The sequence below is a fragment of the Euprymna scolopes genome, chromosome 18 (assembly GCF_053919585.1).
Source record: "Euprymna scolopes isolate OS-2025 chromosome 18, ASM5391958v1, whole genome shotgun sequence".
Lineage (NCBI taxonomy): Eukaryota > Metazoa > Mollusca > Cephalopoda > Sepiida > Sepiolidae > Euprymna > Euprymna scolopes.
In genome coordinates, this window is record NC_136499.1 from 23916508 (window position 1) to 23936727 (window position 20220).

Consider the following 20220-nt stretch of genomic DNA (forward strand, 5'->3'; position numbering starts at 1 on the left):
AGCAATTTCTCACCTAATTGGGGACGAGATGGAAAATTTAAAAAATTAAATTGGGGATAAAAAAAAAACAGGTGGTGGGAAGAGACAAACTAAAAACAGGGCTTTAATGATATCATCCACACACTAGCTAAGTTTGAACTTAAAACAAGTGAAAACTAGACACCTACCATTATCTTATATGGGTCTACACTTTGTTTTTGTAATTCTATATTCTCTTGCCTACGGCATGTCCAAATTTATATAGATAGAGAATTGCATCAGTAGTGAGATATCTTCTGGAGCAGTAGAAGGATCCCACCATCTTTCCAGTGACCTTGGCAACAGACTTGATGTACATGTTCCATTTCAGATCAGGAGTGAAGATCAAGCCCAGAAGCTTGTCAAAACATGGGGCTTTTCCTAGACGAGAGCCATCCATTTCAATTGATGCCAGATGGGGATCAGAGCGTTGGTGATGTAAAGATAGGAGTTTGGTTTTAGATGCATTAAAGGTAACCAGCCACGTCTTCCCCCACTGAACCACACACTCGAGATCAGAGGAGAGAGAATCCGAGAGAACTTCGTCATTTACAGCCTTTGATGTGTTGCCGTAGATGGTCGTGTCATCAGCACAGATGTCAACGAATGATTTAAGTATGTGTTTAGGGAGATCATTGATGTAGATGAGGGAGAGAGTTGGGCCCAGGATGGACGGACCCTTGAGGGACTCCAGCATTAATACTGCAGGCCTCTGATTTTTGTCCATCAACCACTACTCTTATGAGCCTATCAGAAAGAAATGATTTAATGATAGAGAAAACATTTCCAGTTATACCGTAGCTAGAAATCTTGTGAAGTAGGCCTTTATGCCATACCTTGTCGAAGGCCTTTGATATGTCAAGAGCAATTGCCCTAGAAAGGAAGCCTTTGTCAAGAGATTCACTAATCCTATGAGATATAACCATTAGCACATCTGCGGTAGATCTTGCAGAACGGAAACCATATTGCGTGTCACTAAGAAGATTATTTCTGCTGAGGTGATTGACTATTTCTCTATTTAATATGGATTCCAGCAACTTACTCATAACACACAGGAGACTTATTGGTCTGTACTGAGAGGGAGATGACTTATCACCTGAGTTCTTAAATACAAGGCATACTGATGAGGTTTTCCAGGGTGTTGGAAAGCACTTCTCTTTAAGGCAACACTTAAACAGTTTCATAAGTATGGGAGCAAGTTCTGTATGAAGCTTTTTTAACGCTATAATTGGGATGCTGTCAGGACCAGTTGCTTTACTGGAATCAAGGTTCTTGATTAGCTTGGTGACCTCATGCACAGATATTTGTATGTTACCTAGCATGTTGTGTGTTATAGGAGGAAATATGGGGAGTTGATGGCCTTCGTCGCATAGGGTAGAATTAGCTGCAAAGTTCTTTGCAAATAGTTTGGCTGTGTCTGAAGCTGACGAGATGACCTCTGGTCCATTGATAATGGTTGGGATAGAACGCACACTTCTGTTCAGGATCCTATTTGTTATTTGCCAAAACTGGTGGGAACCAAGCTGTTGATCAGCTACTTTGGATTTAACAGACTGGGCATATAGCTCTCTTGCATTTTTTATTACTCTTTTACAGTGGTTGTTGGCGTTCCTGAAAGCAGCTTTAGTCTCATTGCATCTATTACGTTGGTAGCTATGGAAAAAGTGATTTCTGTGCGCGATGGCAGCAGCACATTCTGGGGAGAACCATGGCTTGCTGGCTGGTAGGTTTTTGTTGGAATTTTTTAGATGGTATGAATCGGTCTATGCCTACAATTAATCATTTGGTGAGGTCTGATACTATAGAGGACACATCTGTTTTAAACATGGAATGCAGAGGTAGATCAGATATAAATGTACGGAAGCTATCCCAATCAGCCATAGAGTATCAGTATACAGTACGATGAAGGGGTATGTCTGGGGACTTATTACATTTCATTTTTATCTTAACTGATACGATGGAGTGGTCGAAGTATCCTCGAGAAGAAAAAACGGAACATGAACATAGCTCAGGGGAAGTTGAGAGAAAAAGGTCTAGGAGGCTTGCATATTGACCTGTAGTATCGGGCACACGGGTGGGCTCGCAAACAATCTGAGTGAGGTCATAAGCAATGGAAAAATCATGACAGAACCTCCCCTCATCGTCCGTCTTATTCCACGTTATGGACATTGAAGTCACCACAAATGTGGATGTTAGCCGAGGGATGTGCAGACAGGATGTGGTCTATTTTCTCAGATATGCTCTTAAAGATAGTAACTCCGCTGTTATGGAGCCGATAGAGGGCAAATATAAATGCAGTGGTGTAAGCAAGTGCAACCTGGAAGCACATATAAGGTAAATTAGATCTTCTCTAGAGATATCCCTGCCACATGGGAAGTCATCTTTAATGTAGGCACATATTCCATGCCCATGGCGATCTTGGGGGTCAGATTTAGATGTTAAGTTAGAGTATCCGTTAATTATGAACTCATCTAGGGAAGTGGTCGGCTCTATTCCAGTTTTGCTTAGAAAGAATATGTCCTGTTTTGTCTCCTGTAATTGGGTTTTAACCTCTGGAAGGTTGGAACGTAGACCCCTGATGTTGGAGAAGGAGACATGGTAGTAGGGGTCTATGTTGGAAGATGGAATTCTAGGTTTATTCGAGTTTTTTTTCTGGAGATGTTTCATGTTGAGGTTTTGAGATTTGTGGAACAGGTCAGCATACTTGGTTAGAGCAGGATAGAGAGGGAAAGTAAGAGAGAAAAAGACAGGGAATTTTTTTTTTTTTGTAGCACATGAAAAGGTAAAGCCGTAACAATTACCCACTAGTTTGGCATCGAGAGGCCCCACCAGAGACTACTGCATGGTCCAGAATCCATTCACCAAATGGCAATACAGCAGTCCCAGTACTTTGCGCCTGCTGATAGGACAGCCTCCTTAGTGGTTAATCCAAGGTTCGGATCTCTGACTATCTCATACTACTGTTCACCAAGTACTACCGACCTTTAAAGCAGGTTTTTCTTCACTCTTTGTCAGAAAAATCACTCATTTGAATGAGGACTGAGGGACAAAAAAGGAGAAGGGAGAGTTACTGAAGCTGCTGATAACACATCCACTGTATTATCTACTCTCCATTAAAAAAAAAAGAGGGGGGATGGGTACAAGGGACTTATTAATATCTACTTAGTATAACTCCAGTGCTCAATTATCAATTCAAGACGCTTTTGAAGATAATCTCCCCTCCCATATTAATGGGTGGATGTTTTTGGCGTTATCTATCTCGAGTTTGAATGATTCGAGCTTCACCTTATAATTAAAATTCAATAATGAACTTTTATCAAGTTGTGAAGTCGGCTTAATATTAATTTAAATTTGGGTTTAGATAATTATTCAAGGTTTTCATTTGGGAGGTTCTCGTTTTCATAGGTGACATTTTTTTTCTTTCCGTTTTATATGTTTTTTTTTTTTAATTACATTTTCACCCCAAACAAGGCACATTGCCACTTTGGTGTAAGGGGCTACTATCAGGGGCAGCAACTACTGGGACACTATGTTGGGATTTGGGCAGCAAGATGTCGGTTCACGTTACACTTGAACTTCTGCATGTCAGTACAGTTAGGGAAGCAGGGACCTGGAATGGAATTCCGGAGTTTAGCGGTTCTGGGGAAGAAACTACTGGAGTAGAAAGATCTTTTACATCTAGGAATCTCTACTGTGTGGGGGATGGGATTTAGCTGCCTGTTGGGTTTGTCAAGGGTGTCTACGTCGTGGAGGCACAAGTGTCTGCAGTTCGTCAGAGCATTTATCATTAAAATACTTGTAGAACAGGCAGAGAGATGCAACATTTCGTCGATGGGACAGAGGCTGAAGCTTAGATGCCAGTTCAGGGCCTATCAGATTTGCGACTCTCTTTTGAACCTTGCCTAGGAGCGAGAGACTAGCAGCAGATGCACCAGCCCAAATGTGACAACAATACTCTATACATGGGCGAATGGTTGCCTTATAGAGGTACAGGATACTTTCAGGTGTCAGTAGTTTTCTAACACGGTAGAGAGAGCCTACCTTTTTCGCAGCGACCCTGGCAATGTTTTCAATATAATTGTTCCAACTCATGTTTCCTGTGAACGTTAGGCCAAGCAGTTTGAAAGATGTACTCTCAGACAGGGAGTCACTGGCCATTGCTATTGGTGGTAGAGAAGGTTTCTTGTAATTATTGAAGGAAACCAGTTTAGTCTTGGCAGCATTGAATGTGACCATCCATTTATGTCCCCATTCCACTACAGATTGGAGGTCATCCTCTTGTGTTTTTGCCATTTCTTTAGATATGTGTTCATTTGTTTTCCTGTCATGCCTGTTATAGAGTGTGGTGTCATCAGCATATATACCCATCTCAGAGGCAGTTTTGTCGGGGAGGTCATTAATAAATATTAGGAACAATAGAGGTCCAAGGATAGATGCCTGAGGCACTCCCACATTTATATCACACTGTTTAGATGTATGATCGTCGAGGACAACCTGGATTTTTCTCTTATCTAAGAAGGATTTTATTATGTTAAGTATTCTACCAGTGATACCGTATGATTTAATTTTCCTGAGGAGACCCTTGTGCCATACCCTGTCAAAAGCCTTAGATATATCTAGAGATACCGCTCTGCCCTCCCTAGCTTTGTCCAGTGAATGCTATATACGTTCAGAGATTACAGTGAGGATGTCAGTTGTGAAGACAATTTTGGTTAATAGCATATTTGACAAAGATTTCAGAACAAAAAAAAAAAAAAGCAAGACAAGATAGGTAAAATTTAGTTACGAGTTTTTAAGTCAAAGCTGTAATAAGAAAACAGTTAGCGGTAATTAGCACAAATTAGGTTCAAAAGTTAGATAGAAACATTTTTTAACCTTAGCTTAAGAGTCTGGAAACAGCGACCTACTCCTCTTAAGGTCATATCGGAAATGGCAAGCTGGCAGACTTTCATTTTAGCTACATAAAGATATGGTGGACCTTGTGTGTGTATGTTGGGAGGGGGGGGCTAATGCTTTTATTCATTTATTTATTTTTTTTATTTTATTTTATTTCTTTGTTTAGATGTTTCTTTGTTTCTATGTTTAGAAACATATAGAGGCCTTATCAAGCACAAGAACTTGAAAAGAGTCCACTGCATCTTAAGCAATGTATCTGGTAGGAGTATAAGGGAGAAGTATAGATAGATGATATGGGTCAATGTATGAAACCTCCACTCTCCCCTTTTACAAACAATTTTTGTGGATCCATAGACTAGCTGCAACCTGCACTGCTGCTAATAACTTCAATCAATTTTTCTCCAGCTGATGGTCAGAACCAAACCAGATGCTGCTAAAGGTTCTTGGAGTGAAACGCCTATCCAAGCACTGATGCGCAAGCCAAAAGACTTGTCACAGTTAATTTTAGCCCCTGACACTATTTCATATAATCTGATTTTTGTGTCGACAACACTAATCTCGGCACTACTCATTACGAGCACTGTTACATCATCGGCATAGGCAGAATACTTTCTTTTTTTTTCATTTGGCCTTATTTTATAGGAGAGAAATGTTGTGCATTTCTCTCCTAATAATTACTTAAATAAACACAAGGCCAAACGACATTGCTTTTAACAAAACAATAATAAAGGGTTTATTTAGCAAAGGCGAGATTGTATCTCAGACTGACGAGAAAGAAAGAAAGTGTAAATGTCTGTTTGAAGGTGTCGTCTGCCATCAGACTGCAGTCGTCAACAAGTAGCAGTGGGAAAGGTGAGTGAGAGAGGTCTGTATAGGTCGCTTGCTGGCGTCTAAAAATAGTCCTTAAGGGGACAGCTCAAATCAATGCGCCCTGCCAACCAATTGGTTAGTGTGGCCGAATCACTTTGGCACCGGGCATTGATCCGCTTATAGTAAATAGTTTGTTAACTGCTACAAGTTTCTTCCCACAAACTGCTAGACTTTGGAATTCTCTCCCGATTTCCTACTACCCTGACTCTACTAACATGTAGAAATTTAAATGTAATGTGAACAGACATCTTGCTACTCATAGTGTCCTTATGGACATAGTCCCACTAGTAGCTTCTTATGTCCAAATAGCAATATACCTTGTTTGGGATAAGTAAGAGTAAAAAATAAAATAAAATAAAATAATAAACCAAAATTATTTATTTTCTATGGTAGCATCCAGAAAGCATAATCACCTTTCCGGATCTATAAAGCAGTGGAGGGAGTGGAGGGGTATTTAGTGCTCTCTCACTGCAAAAACTGTGACACCAGGTGTGAAAAGTGGGATTAAGAAGTCAGGGCCCTCCTCGGGGGCACTTTGACTTGCAAAATGTGCCTGGGCAGTTCTGTCAGCATTCCCTGGTAAGGGCGCCTCAAGCAATGAAAAAACTATATTTAGACTCTATCTTAGTTAATATTTTTGTTAAGATAGAGTCGATAGATCGATTTTTCAAAATATGTCGTTTTAAGAAAAAAACATTATGTACTTAATTGTCATGTAGAAAATAGTAATGTATCCAAAAATTACGAAAAGTCGTTGAATAGAAAGTTATTTATAATTAAAAGTAATTTTTATAGAAAATTGGTTACACGTTATAAAGTAGACACAGACACACAGGGGACATAACTTGGAACGAATATTTTAGATTACTTGTTCATGTCTTTATTTTACTAAAAACACGATAGTAATTGTTCTACTCGATGAATTTTCGTAATTTTTGGATATATTACTATGTTCGACATGACAATTAAATACGTAATATTGTTTTTGCTTAAAACGATATAATTTTTAAAAAAAATCGATTTGTCGATAAGCACTGAGTTTTCCACATTCTCCGTATTCAACGAATGCCTGACTTAACGTGTGGAAGAAAAAAAAAAAAGAAAAGGGCTTATCCTCTCTTCGTTAGAATTTGTTTTCGTTTTAGTGTCGCTAGATGGGGTTGGTGGCTAACCGGAAGTGTTTTCAGATGATTACTTCCGCCACGTGTACTTTGCTAATTTTTCTCTATGCTTTAGCCTAAAAAGTCCCCCTTTTCTGTTTTCTCGCTTTTGAATCATGGGGATTTTAAAATCTTATTGGGAAAAAGTTCGCTTTGAAGCTGCTCGCGTTCCCTTTCACTTGGAACGGTTCCTTTTGAGCCCGTTCTCTCCTTTACCGGTCATGAGCTGTCTCTTTTTGATGGAAATCCTTGCCAACTATTTTGTCATTAACCAAATTAAATGTAAGTTCAATCTCTGTCCTATCCACATTTTTGTTTTGTACCCCCTCCCTCTCTCCACTTGTCATTTACACCATCTTTTCTTTATACTAATAATTTAGTTCGTGGTTTTGATTTTCTCGATAAGTTCATTGTTGACACGTGTAAACGTCTCTCGTTTTTATTTTTTGTAAACACTTAAACGTGACAAAATACAAATGTGTTCGTCCTGTTAGCCAATCTCGGATGCAGTTTTAAAAAAAGTGTGGGATGTTTTTTCTGAAGACCCCGGTCACTTGAGAGCTCAATTTAGCAGCCTCTTCTAATCAAGAATGCGGCACGAAGTCTGTTTGTGTGAAATCCAACTTGTCAAAAAAGGAGAGTTGTAAAAGTTGATCTGACACGTCGGCATTCTCCAGCTGGGACGCCTCAGGTAACCCGCCACTTCCAACTCTTCCCCGAAGGAGGTATACCTCACTTTGAATTGGAATAAAAGTTTGATTAATTTTTACGACGTGCCCCATCGTATTATAAACACCCCAACCACCCCATGTTAAGAACTGCTTTCTGAATAAACATCCCCCTCCATGTTAAGAACGGCTTTCGAGTTTGGGGGATGTTTATTCAGAAATCCGTTCTTAATATGGGGAGGTTGGGGTATTTATAATACGCTGAAGTACGTTGTAAAAATTAATCAAAGGTTTTGTGCGTGCCCCCCCTCCAAAAAAAATGGGGGTACTTCTTTAGAATTTGAACCGAACTGTTTTTAGCCCTAAATTAACACTAACCTAAGTTTAAGTTTTCATTCTACAAAATATCAGTTTGGTTTGGTTGGAACAAAGAGTTATCACTTATGCCAACAATCGATTTTAATTCTTCTCCAACATTTTTTGGGCAAACAAATACCGGACAGTTCCTATAATATTTTTGTTCCTATTCAGAGTTCCCCTTTTTGAGGAGCTGGATTTTCCCCACATTAAAAACCGACATTGTGTCTAACTCTGCCATCGTGGGGAGGCAAGTAAATAGGAGCAGCAGCAGCACATCAACATCACATATGGGCATTTTTATGCAGAGAAGGTACAATGCTATTTTTTTTATATAGTATTTTCGGTGAGTGCACCTTTTTTTTTTTTTTTTTACATAGTATTTTCAAGTTTAGTTAAAGTTTTACGATATCTGTTTTTATTAAATTTTTAGGTGAAAGTACAGAATAGGTACAAAATACTCTCTCTCCTCATGTTAAGAATGGCTTTAAGGCTTTCTAAATAATGTTATTTCAACACGGGTCAATAAGTGTACCAGTACCACTCAGTACCGTATGTACAAGTTTTATGGTATCTTTTTAAGTTGTTAGGTGAAAGTACAGAATAGTTACAAAACACCCTCCCCATGTTAAGAGTGGGGTTCTAAATAATGTTATTTCGGCACGGTACCTTCTCTAAATCAGTACCTTTAAATATCGTTACGTGTAAATAGTGAGTGGTTAAAATAAAATTCTCTGACATATGTGAATGTCCTGGAAAAGTCACTTCTGGTCAATGTTTGTTTACCAGTTTTAAAATATGCAAACGAACTTGGCTGTTTTTTTTGTTTTTTTTCAGAATAACAGAATATTTTAAAACTAATAAACATAAATCAAAAGTGACTTTCCCAGGGCATATATATATATATATATATATATATATATATATATATATATATATATATATATATATATATATATATATCACTCAGATCAGCTAACGAAGAGTGTCAACAAAAAACTTGATTTCAACATATTAAATAATAAAATATAAAGTCGGCTTCTTGTCTTTATTTGTATCGGAATGTCAATGAAAGTTCATAAATTTCTGATTAAATGTCAGGGTTTTGAACTTGAGTTTTCGTTCTTTCTTAGCTAACCTCTTTTCCGACGCATTTATAAAGATGGCAACTATATATTTTCCGGTTAGTTTTCGTTTCACGTGTACGGTTGAAACTCATTCCATCCCTTAAGAATTTAAATGACTAAAATAGTCATTAACCAAGCTGCCGATAGAAGTCGTTTAAGAACTTTCATTAAAATTTAAAAGTCGTCGATTATTTTACGATTATTAAAAGAAATCTGTGCTAAAAAAAAATATATATATATAAATATATAAAACGGTATTTAATTTAACAAACCCAGGCAATTTATAAAGGCCGCGGCCGTGGAAAAACGCGAGAAAAAAAAAATGGTAAGGCATTAAAAGTAGTTGTTGCTTTCGTTTACTAAATGAGAAATCCTTTCAGTTAAAACTCCAACTAGTATTATACATCTGAAATTGAGAAAAATAGGCTTGAGATTGGTTTACGTTATGTGAAAAAGCCAACAAAATAGCCACCAAATTTGGCCTGATGTCGTGTTTATCTAACAAAGAAACACGAATTTCAACTCGAAATGATTCCTCATTTAATGATATTGGTGCTAGTGCACTTAATGATCCGCGCTCTTTTAAAATAGTATTTTCAAGTTTAATTAAAGTTTTATGTTTTTATTAAATTGTAAGGTTAAAGTACAGAATAGGTACAAAACACCCTTCCCTCCCCATGTTAATAATGGTTTTCTAAATGTTATTTCAACACGGATCAATAAGTGAAGTAGTACCATAATATTTATTAACTAGCAGGACCCGTGTACCGGCGTTGGCCGGTGGAAGTATGCCTCCCCCCCCCCAACTTGTTAAAAAAAAAACAAAAAAAAAAAAACAATTACGTACAGTTATAAGTTGGAGACACTGCCCGCCCTTTATAATTGCAGGCACTGGCGCTTGTGGCCAAAATGAATGATGTACGGACGCATTTCATATATATTTAGGTAAAAAAAAAAAAATTTTTTAAATCGTCCACCAAACTTAAAAAACCGGACCGGAAATTCGAAAATGAAATAAAACGAAAATTATTTATTTTTATAGGTACTAGTGCACTTATTGATCCGTGCTGAAATAATGTTATTATTTAAAAAGCCATTCTTAACACGGGGAGGGGAGGGTGTTTTGTACCTATTCTGTACTTTAACCTTACAATTGAATAAAAAAACATAAAACTTTAATTAAACTTGAAAATACGATTTAAAAAATGCACTATGCACTATCACCTTTTTATATTATTATTTTTTTTTTATTATTCCTCTAAAGATGGTACGATTGTGATAGTGTTGCTCGTAGGATGTAATGTAGCATTTTATTATCGCAACTGAATGTGTATGTAATTGTAATGGTAATCGAAAATTACATAAGATAGTGGCTAACAGACTAGATGTGATGAATTTGTATGTGGTATCTGTTGGTGCAAACCTATGATACTTTGGTCCAGAGGGGAATTTCTGCAGTCAAATTATTATATAGGAGATAACGGGTTTGTTTTACAATCCACAGAGGTATGAAAAAGTGGTCAAAAAATAAAAATATAACAAATTTTAGCAAAGGCAAGATAAGTTACTTTTCAACCTATCTAGAATAGTTTTTAGTGCTTTTACTATAAAACGTTTAATTGGTTTGAAAAACACATACTGTCAAGCGATAATGATAATAATAATGGTACTTGTGCACTTTTGTTACCGTGCTGAAATAACGTTGTTTTGAAAGCCATTTTTAACATGGGTGTGTGTGTGTTTTCTAACTATTCTGTGCTTCTACCTAATAAATTAATAATAAAAAACTTGAATTTAACCTGAAAAAAAAAACTTTAAAAATAGCGCGGTAACAAAAGTGCATAAGCACCATAATAATTAATAACAATTATAAATTAATAATATTTAACGAAAACAATATAAAACTACATTTAATGCCTAAACAGATTTTTTTGCGTTCCTCCATGATCGCAATCTTTATAAATTGCTGAAAACTAAAATAAACTTGTAGCGAATCGAATCTGTATTAATTTCGATTTATTTTCTCTTTAAATAAATCTGAAACTAAAATCTAGTTTCACACTTTTCATTTGACGTTGGCAAAAAACGCCGATCGATAAACGTCGATGTTAACTAAATAAAAAAACGTGTCCAGAGAATTGACATTTCTATTCTTTGACACGTTTTTGACACGTTTCGTTTGTAATAATTCTTGACCTCTCCATGTCCTTATTCGGACATTAAAAAAAAAAAAAATTTTTTTTACAATAATCAACAAAAAAAAAAAAAAAAACGAGATGAAAAATAAATAAATATACAATGTTACAGAAGACGAGATAAGTTATTCTCTTTCACCTACTTAGATAAGTGCGTTTGTGTTTTAACGTATTTTAAAACGTTCATTTATTTTTGAAAGAAAATTAAGCTCTACTGAGTAGAGCCTCTACTCCGTTATAATCGTGAAATTCTAACAATATTAAATTTCAAGTAAAACCAACGGCATCTACTTAATTGCCATGTCGAATTTAGCAACTTATAAAAATAATCAAAGACAATAAGATAGAAAAAATAGTTTCCAAAATAACTTTCAAGTTGAAAATCAAACAGTATCAACTCAGGGGAAGTAACTATGTCCGTCTTACTTGGCGGATGTCACGCAATCATCTATTTGTCAAAGTACATGTTTTATGTAATAATTAGGGCTATGACAACAGCATATTCTTTTCATTATTTTGGCTCTAGTATATATCCGACACAGTTAATCAACCGAGAACTATAAAAGCATATCAACGGATATAGGTGTATCACTGATACACCTATATCCGTTGATATGCTTTTATACACTGTATCAGAAATTTGTAGGAATTTTTGACACCCCAAACACGAAACTGCAAATAAAATATAAAAAACTCATAATTTCTCTTTTAAAAGTAGGTTGTTTATTTTCCTTGTGGATTATACCAAAATAAACTATTAAAGTTGTATAAAAAGTAATAGAAATATTATTTTTTTATTTTTTAAAAAACAGTAATGAAATTAATTGAATTTTACGAGTTCAGTATTTTTCAATTTTTAAACTTTAAAAATCTATCAATTTTTCTATTGATTCTATTTTTACGATATTTTCAGGGTCATTGTGAAATTTTATGCTCTTTCCAATAAACCGAATATAATATTTTAGACAAACGTTTTTTTTTTTAATTCACGCCACCCCATTTTGAAATGTCTATTAAAAAGTAAATAATTAATTTACTCACCAAAGTTTTATATATCACAAATTGAAGATAAAAGATAATAAATAATATATTCAAATTTAAAACAAAAAAGGTGTTTTTTTTTAGAAATTTACCTGTAAAGTCCGAAGTTTAAAACCTTTTTTTGTTTTTTTTTAAATCACGTTTTTTTTTTGTTTTTTTTTTTAAATGAAACCTTGGTCCTTGCTCCTTTAATTGAAAAAAAATTAGATTTTGAATTACATTTTTCGAGTAGTTATAAGCTTGGAAAGATAGGGGGTCGAATTATTCAATATTTTTACGAAGTTTCTGACACACCTACGGATACACACTCGAGTCAAAACAAGGAAAAGAATATACTGTTGTCCTAGCCCTAGTAATAATGCAGTAATATTTAACTACTTGCAACATGACAATTTCCTTTTAGTTGAAAGTGATATGAAAAACAAGTAGATACCATTTTTTTTTTTTTAAATAATGAAAACTTAATTTTACGACTGTTGAATTTCACTATTATAACGAAGAAAAACCGAAAATTAGCGTCAAGTTTGAGTTTGAACAACAAAAATTGACGGTCTCGTTAAATTCATGTAAACCCTCGATAATATGAAGTTCGAAAATTAAAGAAAATACTGGTGAACATTACGTTTTCGCACAATTGGTGGTATTTATTATTTTATAATTTTCGATTTTTGAACAATTATTGAGGATCGCTATGAATATAACGAGACCAACATTTTTTTTCCGTTCTAACTCAGACGATATTTCTGTTTTTTTTTCAAAGCAAATAAATCCTTTAAAATAAAAATAAAAAATATCCAGATAGGCAAGAGAGAAAGTAACTAATATTTCCTTTGATAACATTTATTATTTTTTGTTGTTTATTTTTTCACTCTTTTTTTGTTTTGTTGCTTATTGTAAAAAATAGTCTATTCTAACAATAATGGCTTAAGAACTTCGGTTTTTTGTTCCTTTTTCCTTTTTTTCCTTTTTTCCTTTTTCCTTTTTTTCTTTTTTTCCTTTTTCCTTTTTTTCCTTTTTTCTTTTTTTCCTTTTTTCTTTTTTTCCTTTTTTCTTTTTCCTTTTCTCTTTTCCTTTTTTCTCTTTTCCTTTTTTCCTTTTTTCTCTTTTCCTTTTTTCCTTTTTTCTCTTTTCCTTTTTTCCTTTTTTCTTTTTTTCTTTTTTCCTTTTTTCTTTTTTTTCGTTTTTTCTTTTTTTCCTTTTTTCTTTTTTTCCTTTTTTCTTTTTTTCCTTTTTTCTTTTTTTTCCTTTTTCTTTTTTTTCCTTTTTCTTTTTTTTTTCTTTTTTCTTTTTTTTCCTTTTTTTCTTTTCTTTTTTTCTTTTCTTTTCTTTTCTTTTCTTTTTTTCTTTTTTTTTTTTTTTTTTCTTTTTTTCTTTTCTTTTTTTCCTTTTCTTTTTCTTTTCTTTTTTAGATCAATGGCTCTTTCAATAAACAATTTGAGTGCTGGTGTAGATTGCTAATCTTTTAAAACCAACGAATTTCAGGTGAAAACATTATTACGTACTTGCATGTCATGTCGAAATTAATATAAATTCAAAAAATTACAAAACTAATGCAGTAGATGTGCTAATGAAACCCGTGCGTTTATTAAAGAGTGTTCAATGCAGGACAAAGCTGGTATATATAGTCTGTTTATCATACAAACATTATTGGTTACGTATGTGCGTACGTTTCAGTGGAATCCTAATTTAAGGAGACCACCTAATCAGACCAAACAAAATTAGGATTCCACTAAAACGTATGCACACATGTAGCCAATAATGCTTGTATAATAAATAGACATATATATATAAAATCATCAACAATTGCGTTCTTAAAGATAGCGAAGTCAAGGGAGAAGTCAGTTTGTCATACTGAATTGGTCACACAACTCTTCCGCATTAAAAACATCTAAAACTTGGTAATTCGATAAATTCTAATTTTAATTATAATTGTTTTTCTACTGGATCATTTTTCATAATCTTTATGAATTATACCGATTTCAACATGACACGTAAGTATGTAATGTTTTCACCTGAAATGCGTTGGTTTAAAACATTACCAATCTTCACAAGCACCACAATTTATCATTTTTTAGCACGGCTGAACCATAATACTTAACTTTATGTACTTTTAATTTAAAAGCTTCAAAAGCTCTTCTAAATTGGCAACAACAAAAAAAATCTCAGTGCCGTTTTAAATATAAGTTAATTTCTATTTCAGTCACCTAAATTATTTAGACTTTAATAGGCTTCTGCATTACTCCCAAATAGTTTAGTTTTTAAAAGATATTTAGGTTTATAGGAGGCAATACAATGCAGGGATATAACAGATAAATATAAATGGAAGTAAATTAATGGTGGAACAAGCTATGCCGTTTCACTTTTAATGATTCAATACATGTGGGTGTATAATTATATATATATATATATATATATATATATATGTGTGTGTGTAATTGAGCACACGCCTGATGAAGGTAGGATTTCCCGAAATATTGCAATACAGATATGTAACCTGACCACCTGACTAAAGTAAGAACATATTACCTGTAAAATATCATTCCAAAGTTTTTAATCCAGCTCGTGAAGTTCTTATGGAAAACAAAGATATTTTAAATTGCCTGTGCACCTGTAGCGATATGACTTGCCCTGATGAAGAAAGGGGATGGGTTAGATGCATAATATGATTATCAAATTTCGACAGAGTGTAGTCTATAATTATTCCTATTTACTTGCCTCCCTACAGAAGTAGAGTTAGACACAAGGTCGGTTTTTAATTTTTTTTTTTGCAAAGAAGTCACCACTTATCAAGGCCCAGAGGCCATTCGAGGATAAGGGTTAATAAGTGGTCAATGGGAAAATGTCGTAATAATTGTTAGTAGTGGAAATTTGGTATATTGGATAACTTTAGGGGAAACGGCTCATCAAGAACTTGTTTACGCTGGACTTGAAGACGACCATATTATAGTCAGCTGGAAAGCAGGCAAAAGGAAGAGAGTTCCACAGGTGTGCAGTTCTAATAAAGAAACTACGATTAGGTTTAGGCACAGATAAAGAGTGGGGGAAATTATTGATAGTGTTTTCAGCTAGACAAGTGTTTCATGTAAAAGTTTGGTGAGAGGGGGGGGACCATAGATTGGAGCTCAGACGAGCACTTGCCATGAAAATAATGATAAAGCAGAGACAGGCTTGCAACGTCTCTTCTATGAGAAAGAGGTTACAGGGAAGAGAAAAGGGATTCCCCCACTAGGCTACAAAGTCTGTTTTGAACTCTGTCAAGGCAGGATAAGACTATCTAGCAGCTACTGCCCAGATGTGGCAACAGTATTCCATCCTTGGACATACCTGGCTCTTATATAGGTTAAAGATCAAGCCTAGGAGCTTGTCAAAACATGGAGCCTCCTCAAGATGAGAGCCATTCATTTCAATTGATGCCAGATGGGGATTAGAACATTGATGATGTAAAGACAGAAGTTTGGTTTTAGATGCATTAAAAGTAACCAGCCACTTCTTTTCCCATTGTACCGCATGCTCAAGATCAGAGAAAAGAGAATCCGAGAGAACTTGGTCGTTAAGTCTTTAATGTATACCATAGATGATAGTGTCGTCAGGATGAATGTCTACGAATGATCTAAGGATGTGATTTGGGAGATCATTGATGTAGATTAGGAAGAGAGTTGGGCTCAGGATGGACCCCTGAGGGACTCCAGCATTAATACTCTGAGCTTCTGATTTCTGCCCATTAACCACTACTCTTATGAATCTATCAGAGAGAAATGATTTAATAATTAAGACATTACCAGCTATACCATAACTCCAGCTCCCCAGAAAGGGGCATTGGATAGTGGTGAATAATTATACCTTGACGGGAGAGTTAACATCCAGTTGGAGGGGTGGAGTTCTCTCAACATCAAAACCAACAGAGTATAGGCCATTGTTGAGATAGCTTGTTTCCTGTTGACTGAGACATGTCTCTAGTCCAGTGCAGTCCTAGGTGGTCCTTTCAGACCTTGCCGTCTCTATTGAAAAGGGTGGCGCTTCAAATCACATTTTAATATTTTTTTTTTTACTTTAACTGCAACTCAACATTCACTGTTCCTATTTACAATGCCTCCCCACGGGACAGAGTTAGACACCAGAGTCGTTTTTTAATGTGGAAAAAGGAACAAAAATAAAAATTGTCTTAGTCATGAAGGATTTCTCCTCCACTGACAGAGAACAAGAAATTGAAGTGTAGCATCTGAAGAACAGATACTACACTTGATCTTGACCCAATTCAGCATTCACTGTTAATTTGATGACCTAAACAGGTTATTTATTAAGACCTTTATTATCTAATGTAATCCCTTATGCTTTCATTGGCGGCCATGTTTTTTCTCAACTGAACAAGTACTAATGTGCATGTGTGTTACTAAACACCCCCTCCTTCCCGTGTTAAGAATGGCAACGACCACTGAAATTCATGTCTTAATATTCAGGAAAAACATGTCTTAATATTCAGGAAACTATTTGTCTGCCCCAAATTTGAACGTGATATTTGTTTTCAGCATACCCGACCACCTATAAAAGTTGTCAATTTAAAGGTAAGTGAGTTGCAGTTAAAAAATTTGCCCAGATTACTAATTGTATATTACATCATTCTGCTATGAGGAGGCGTATGGCCGATTAAACATCGTTAACCATATTAAATCTGTATAAAGTTTTAATTTAAATGTGTATTGTTGCTGTATTATCAAAACCCAATAAACTATTTTGTTGGCAGTTATTTTTAGTAAATGAGAAATATTCACACAGGACGACAAGATGAGTTTCAATGTCTGCAAGCAAAAAAAAAAAAAAAGAATCACATCCATGTGTGTGTGTGTGTGTTAGAGAGAGACTGTGGCTTTGCTACTTTTAGGTTACAAGACCTATGCAATATGATACCAATAAACCCTTAACTATGCAAACTGTTGTAAGGGAAGGAGGGTGAGAAGGAGGGGGCATATTTATCCTTCTTCTCATAAAACCTTCATTACTGAATATCCGAGAAGAAACCGATGATGTAAATAGTTGATTGCTTAGATATAAATAAAATAGTAGGCCGCCAGGTGTTTGCCTGGTCATAAAATACGCTTAAATATGATATTTTAATTTATGCAGATTTCGAATACAGACAATTTTCTATTGATTATTATATTGTACCCAATATATAGTAGTGATTTGAAAAGTAAAAAAAAAATAAATGTGCTAGAATCAAAACCAAAAATATATATCGCCAGCATTATTCGTTACCGTCTGAACTAAGTTCATACGCACATAAAAACTTTTAAAATAATACTGTTAAAGATATAAATGTATATTTGCTCATGCGTAGAAGTAATGCGTTGAGTCGACTTACGTCTGCCAAGTTCCAGTTTTTTTTTTCTCAATTTTAACACTTTAGCATCTATTTTTACCAGGTAAATCGAATTTGTTTCACGGGTCTAAATCCCCTATATATAAAGTTTCAAGTCTGTAGACCAAAAATTGGCAGGAGTTTGTAGAGACTGTTCCTCAGATAAACAAGGTCGTTTATACAGAGTGAAACGATAAAGTTGTCCCCCTAAAGAAAACAACGCTACAGCTTTATTTTAAAACTTTTATTGAAAAAATCAATTCAGGTAACTTGATTATGTAGTAGGGCTGACATCTATTCAATGTAGCCACCTTCATCCTCAATCACCGCCTCGATAAAGATCCGGAACTGAGAGCATGCCTTTTCCGCAAGGCATAGGAGCTCAGAAAATACTTGGCGCTGATCAGGCTGGCTTTAGTGTTGTGGAAAGTTATATTGGAGATGTTCTCAACATATGACCAAATGAAGTAGTCCAGTAGGTTCAGGTCGAGGGGGGGGGGTGAGAGAAGCGTACAAAGTTATAGCATTCCTTCTGAAGCCAAGTCTGAGTCTCTTTGGACTTGTGGGCTGTCGCAGAGTCCTGCTGCCACACCCAGGGTCTTTCACCTGATTGCACCAGGGAATCATCACACTCTTCAGCATATCCAGGTACACTTTGGTGTTGACTTTCAAGTTGACTTCGAAGATGTGATGTGGCCCTCACTTGAAACCATACCAAAGACCATAACTGTGGTCAGAAACTTTGTTTTCATCACTCTGGGCACATCCCTGTCATCTGTAGTAATCCAACAATGCATTTTGAGGGTGCTGGCAATGGTCCTGTTGTCATAACTTGGGTCAGTAGAGAGCATGAGTTGTACAGTAGTACATCTCCGATCTCGCTTGTTTAACGTTGTCACTTTCAGGCATGATAAAAGGCTCCTATTGCTCTTGGGATTTGTACACAACTATCCAACTAGTATATGGTTTGCAATAAAAAGAGAAATATATTATTTACCTCCTCTCTAGGAGGTTAGACACAAGGTCATGTGTGGGTTTGATGAAAGTATTTCTGTGGGATGAAATAGATTTGAACTTGGCAAATCTAGGTTTTCTGTTACCCCCCCACACACACACACACCCACACACAATATAAATAAATGTTATTGTGCTATAAAATTGTGTATTATTTCCATGATTGATTCATTTTCAAACTAAAAAAATAAAAATGCGATCAATTTCACAAGTAGTCATTTGAATCTGCCATGTTTCTTTTTTCTATTTTTCTTACAATTCTTGAAGAGTGATAAAGACTCAGCAAATGAAGTAAATAAAATAATTTCTGAGGGAAAAAGTCCTCGTAAAACAGCAGTTTCTTTGCTTAGTTTGTCGAAAGACAATCTGCTACAATTTAAATGTTATGGTATTTGTGAGTTTCTTTCCAAGAATTATCTATTATTTTGGTGCAAAAATAATGTCATTTTTTATATATATATGTCAAAACACAACATTTTTTTGCATCAACCTAATATCTGTAGAACACGATACTATGGGGCTGTTTTCCAACCAATGACAACTTGGTTGTTTTCAAGTTCGATGCTAACAAATTCTTGTTGAGAACCGTCCTCTCAAATAATCAAATTATAGCCAGCTTCAACTATCCTCAAGAAGTTTGTTTCGTTATCCACCTGACAAACTTATTAATCCTTACTCTTGAATGACCTGTGAAGTGTGATGTATAGAATTGAAAACTTGATCTAGTGAAGATTGAGGACATGCATTGCATGGAGAGAAATGATATGAGAATGACACAATGTATTATGCAAGCCTTAAAGATCGTTAGATGTGATGACCTAAGAAAAAGATTAAATGTGTATTCTGTGTATGTGGTATACATATGTGTATTATGCACATAATGAGTGTTGTGTCTATGTGTATAGTGTATATGCATAATACACACACACATCTATATATCTGTGAAAGTGTCTGTCTGTGTACATTTCCCTACACAATATCTCTGTCAATTTTCAGTCTACAGACTCGAAATTTGATATATATGATACTGAGATTTGGGAAAATCTTCGTAATCCGTTTTCAGCCAGAAATTTGGCTGTTATGGGGTCAAAGTTCAACGATTTGACCTTTGAAAACTCCTCCGCAAATTTTGGGTATAAACAATTGAAATTTTAGATATAGGTTCCTTGGACATGGATCTAACTTAATAACTTGATTTGACCCCAAAACAATAAATGTTAAGGGGTCATAATAGAGGTCAAAGTTTAAAATAAATTTGACACTTGTGGTCTCTACGAAATTACTCAGACAATTTCTGATCTAAACATTTAAAATTTTACATAAAGGGTAGGCCAAGCTTTTTAATCGGTTTGGATCGAAAATTTGAGCTACCAATATATAAATGTATGTTTGCATGTCTGCCTAAAACTTTCTACAGAGGCGACAGATTTTCACAAGATCAGTATCGTTTTGAAGCTCGACCCTTCAGATGACAAATACCGAGAAATTGGCTAAAAACATTAATTTCTTCACCCTCAA

At 35.2% G+C, this 20220-nt stretch overlaps 1 protein-coding gene across 4 annotated transcripts in view; it reads left to right on the top strand.

The window, feature by feature from the left end:
• The window catches only part of LOC145297525 (dol-P-Man:Man(5)GlcNAc(2)-PP-Dol alpha-1,3-mannosyltransferase-like), a 209071-nt gene that overhangs the window by 113030 nt on the left and 75821 nt on the right, over positions 1-20220 (top strand). The window contains exon 1 of one of the 4 annotated variants that reach the window (XM_080143441.1): positions 6961-7226. The exons of 2 other annotated variants lie outside the window; for them this stretch is intronic. In XM_080143441.1, coding sequence (XP_079999567.1) covers positions 7061-7226 — 166 coding nt within the window. In that variant the 5' untranslated portion in view covers positions 6961-7060. Of the gene's footprint in view, positions 1-6960; positions 7227-7504; positions 7636-20220 lie in introns of those variants that run through there. One more of the 4 variants, XM_080143443.1, reaches the window with a different exon arrangement.